The 4,562-nt window shown below is 30.7% G+C and overlaps 1 protein-coding gene across 1 annotated transcript; it reads left to right on the top strand.

Annotated features, from left to right (window-relative positions):
* The first annotated feature begins 436 nt into the window (after positions 1 to 436).
* Positions 437 to 1,332, top strand: LOC110855986. Its single transcript, XM_022104425.2, has 2 exons — positions 437 to 639; positions 1,013 to 1,332. The coding sequence occupies exons 1-2, from the start codon at positions 504 to 506 to the stop codon at positions 1,261 to 1,263; spliced, it is 387 nt and encodes a 128-aa protein (XP_021960117.1). The 5' UTR covers positions 437 to 503; the 3' UTR covers positions 1,264 to 1,332.
* Positions 1,333 to 4,562: the final 3,230 nt, after the last annotated feature.

Below are 4,562 nucleotides of genomic sequence, written 5' to 3' on the forward strand. Positions count from 1 at the left end.
GCCTGCCCATTTTATTTAAACCCCACCCTCCCTCATTCTATAATGTTACTGTCCCCAGATGTCCCCACTGCTTCCGCGGCTACTGTTTGTCTCCCTTGTGCGGTGAATATTAACGAATAGTGGCCGCGGAAGCGTAGGGGCGGACAGAGAGACAATATCTACACTGTCGGTGTCATCTGCCCATGTCATATATACCCCTCACTTCCCTATCCTACGATGTTAATGTCCCCACGGCTTCCGCGGCCACTGATTACATAAGTTTAACATGCTTTTATGCAGTGGCCGCGGAAGCGTCGCGGACAATGTGCTCACAGTTATTTGATGTCCCTTGTAATATTTTATATTAACCCTCCTCTACAAAGTTAGTGTCCCCTCATGTCCCCACGGCTTCCGCGGCCACTGGTTCTGTAGCACAAAAGCTGCCTGCACCTTATTTATTTTGCCCTCAGTCAAGTTTTGAAAGTGAGTCACGTCACGTCACACAAAAATTTATCGTTATCATCATGGCACAAAAAGTGATCATTTTCGCGTCGATTTTCTTCTTCGTGGCTGTTTCCGCCTTGAAACTGGAACTGATTCGGGACGAGTATGAAAGGCTCGGGACAAAGGCGGACTTTTATGATGAGGAGTATCAAAATGGTAAGTTTCCATAATTTTGGGGAAAATATATTTTGAACGGGAAATTTAGGACGGTGATTTTTTTGTCATGAATTTTGGTTTATTTGTTTAAAAGCGTGAATAAATTTGGGAAGATTTTGTAGTACTTTAAGAAACAAGCGTATTTAGGTACATACAATTAATCCAAAATTATATTGAAATATTGTGAAAATTTATTTCCAAAATTTATTAAAAATTTGCTTCCATTACAAAATTGATTTATTTCATGACAAAGAATGAGTTTTTATGTGATATCTCCTTTAAATAATCGCATTGATTTGATTGCATAAATTAATTTACAAAATTTCATGAAAAATATATTTCTGAGTTGAAAACTTTGATTTTTTTATTTTAGGAATGTCCACCCATTTCGACCTTCCTGACGGCGCCTGTAAAAATATGCCACGTCGCTGGTTGAGCAGGGCGCAAGCGGTGGACACGCGAGGCACGTGCGTGTCCGCGTGCACGGAGAAGGACTGTCAAGGCACGTGCGTGCTCATCATTCCCGGAAACGGGGAGCAGAAGCTGTCCGACATCAAGATGGCCAAGAGGATCCAATCCGTCCAGGGATGCTTTGTCGAAGGCAGTCAAAAGGGAAAAGCTTGAGGAAATATTTACATATTTATGAAAAATGAACAAATAAAACCGAAAGTTTCCAATTTTTTATGATAAAAATTTCCTGAATTTTCGTTTTATTTCGCAAAAATAATTACAAATAGAGCAGATTTTTGTGAAATTTTCCGCCCAAGTGTTTTTGTCGAATGTAGTCAAAAAGGGAAACCATAAGCAATTTTTTTCACATAAGAAATAAAATAAAACGAAAGTTTCTAACTTTTGACGATACAAATTTTTGGTTTAATTGGAACAAAAATCGGGGAGCATATGCAAATGAGGAGGGGTTTTGTAGCATTCGATGAAATGACAAATAAAAATCAAAGCTTCCAGTTTTTTAGATTTCGTAATAGAAATTTCATAATTTTTTTTATTTCTTAAAAAATAAGAATTAGCGGACGGAGACCAGAGCACGTGCGTGCTTATCATTCCCGGAAACGGGGAGCAGAAGCTGTCCGACATCAAGATGGCCAAGTGGATCCAATCCGTCCAGGGCTGTTTTGTTGAAGGCAGTCAAAAAGGAAAAGCTTGAGGAAATGTTTACATATTTATGAAAAATGAACAAATAAAAACGAAAGTTTTCAATTTTTCATACACATTTCCAGAGATTTTGTTTTTATTATTGAAATAAATAAATCCGTGCTCATTTGTAAATGATAATGATTTTGGCACAATTATCGTTATAAAATGACGCATAAAAAAGAAAGTTCCTAGGAAAACCTTGAGGAAATGTTTACATATTTATGAAAAATGAAAATGAACAAAAACTAAATTTTCCAATTTTTGATAAAAACATTTCCCAAATTTACGTTTTTATTTCAACAAACAAATCCGTGGGCACATGTAAATATGTAAATGAGGATCATTTTGAAAGAGAAATTGTTATGATATGGTAAATAAAAATGAAAGTTTCCAAATTTGAATATTTTCCTGATTTTTTTTTTGTTTATTTGTTTCCAAATTTATTTATTTGTTTCCAAAAAAATCAAACCTATTAAAATAACAAATATGTATGTAAATGAGGAACATCTTTTTAGGAATTTTTAATAAAGAAAATTTGAGATTCTCGAGATAATAAATACCTATTTAAATTAATTTAATTTAATTTTGCATGGTAAAACGACGAATAAAGAATTTTGAAAAAAATAATAAAGCTGAAATTAAATTCACAGATTATGCTATATCAAGATTTCTGCAACTAATTTCAAACCATTTTCGAACACATTTTTTATGCTTAGTTTTTTACAGTTAATTTTCTTAAAAAAAGTAGGAAATTGATCAATTTATTAATTAAAATTCGAGAATTATGGAACAATTTTCAAAACATTTTTTAAAGTTTTTTTATAAGTATTTAATTTTTTACATTTTATTTATCCTCCTCGTCTAAAATTATATTCCCAAAATGTAAAGTTCAAAATTCAAAATTCAATGTATCTGAAACCAAAAATAAAAAATAAAATGAATGAATATAAATATATTTTACGCGAAAGAAGAACGACGAATGACGTATTTCTAAAAATCTCAAAACCCGAAAACATAGAACTTTCCTTGGTTTAATTTTTAATTTTGTTTTGAAAAAAAACGACGAATTTTGTTTTGAAAAAAACGACGAATTTGGTTTACGAAAAGATGAAAACATTAAATTCAATTCAATTTAAAAATTTATTTGTTGTTATTACATATATAAAATTGTATAAAATTAAGTCCTTCATCCTCGAAATTTAATCCTTCATCTTAAATTTTGAAAGTTTGAATAGTTATTTTAAAATTTTTATATTTGAAAGCTATATTTTTAAATTTTCAATAAAATGAAAATGTATAAAAATTTGGAATTCGTATTATATAAAATTTGTGGATTTTCTTATCGAGAGATTAGATTAATTTAATTTAGCAAGGTAAAACGACGAATAAAGGATTTTGAGAAAAATAATAATAATTTATAAATAGTGATAGATTAAAATCCACAACTTTCGAAAAATTAAATGAGGTGAATTACCGAAATTTCATTGGGTAACATATTTCCGAACACATTATATAATTAATATATTTATAATTTAGAAAAAAAACAAGAATTTTATTTACGCAATGGTCAAAAGATGAAAACAGTTAAATTCTGAAAAACAGTATTTGTTATTACAGATACAAATAAAATTTTACGAAATTTTTAGATCTGTATTTTTAAATTTGAACTAAAACGACAATTTATGAAATTGGGATATTTATTATCTCAAAAAACACGCCCACAAATTTTTTATAACAGATCAGCCTATTTCAACAGCATTTTAGAACACCTTATATAATTTACATATTCCTTAATTTTTAATTAAGAATTTTATTTAACGATGAAAGAGAAAAGGATTAAAATAATGAAAACATTGATTAGCATCATACCTGTTCATATTCATTCACTTGTTTTATTATGATAGAGATTGATGGTGAATGAAAATGAATATCCTGTCATTTGAATGAAAATGAGTGAAAGATTCCGTCATTTCAGATGATTGACTGTGAATGAAAGATTTCTCACTCATTTCATTTTTCACCCTATGCTAAATAATGGGACGAAGTAGCAAATGAAATAAATTTCAACGAAAATGCGAATGAAAATCTTCATTCAGAAATCAGGATGACTGAACTTTGAATGGAAACTAAATTTTTGAACAGGTATGATTAGCATGGGCAAAACGACGGATAAAGTATTTCGAAAGAAAAATGAAACGACAATTCAAGGCAGATGACATTATTACCATCTTGAAAAAAGTGTAAACACAATTTAAACCCATTTGTTGAACACATTATATGATTATTTTTTTGACAGTTTTTTTACGCATCGAATAAAATTATTTTCTCTAATAAACTCATCAAAATGTATGATATTCTAGGTTTAAGCATTTTAAGTATATTAAACCATATATCTATGTACCTGTTCAAAAATTTAGTTTTCATTCAAAAGTCAGTCATCCCGATTTCTGGCTGAAGATTTTCAGTCACATTTTCGTTGAAATTCATTTCATTTCACTTCATTCGACTTCATTTCTTACTTCGCCCCATGTATTAAGCATAGGGTGAAAAATGAAATGAGTGAGAAATCCTGTCATTCACAGTCACTCATCTGAAATGACGGAATCTTTCACTCATTTTCATTTCAATCACAGGAAATTCATTTTCATTCACTATCGTTCTCTATCATAATCAGTCGCATGAATGAAAGTTTCTTTAACAGGGCACAAGCACTGCCATAGCGCGAATCCGAAACCATTCAAGTGCGCAGAATGTGACAAAAATTTTGCACA

The sequence above is a fragment of the Folsomia candida genome, unplaced genomic scaffold, assembly GCF_002217175.1.
Source record: "Folsomia candida strain VU population unplaced genomic scaffold, ASM221717v1 Fcan01_Sc014, whole genome shotgun sequence".
NCBI classification, from domain to species: domain Eukaryota; kingdom Metazoa; phylum Arthropoda; class Collembola; order Entomobryomorpha; family Isotomidae; genus Folsomia; species Folsomia candida.

Bases quoted from the DNA above. Each gene is read 5' to 3' on its own strand.
- LOC110855986 (XM_022104425.2), top strand. From the start codon at position 504: ATGGCACAAAAAGTGATCATTTTCGCGTCGATTTTCTTCTTCGTGGCT. The intron at 640-1,012 runs GTAAGTTTCCAT...TTTTTATTTTAG, and splicing joins TGATGAGGAGTATCAAAATG to GAATGTCCACCCATTTCGAC.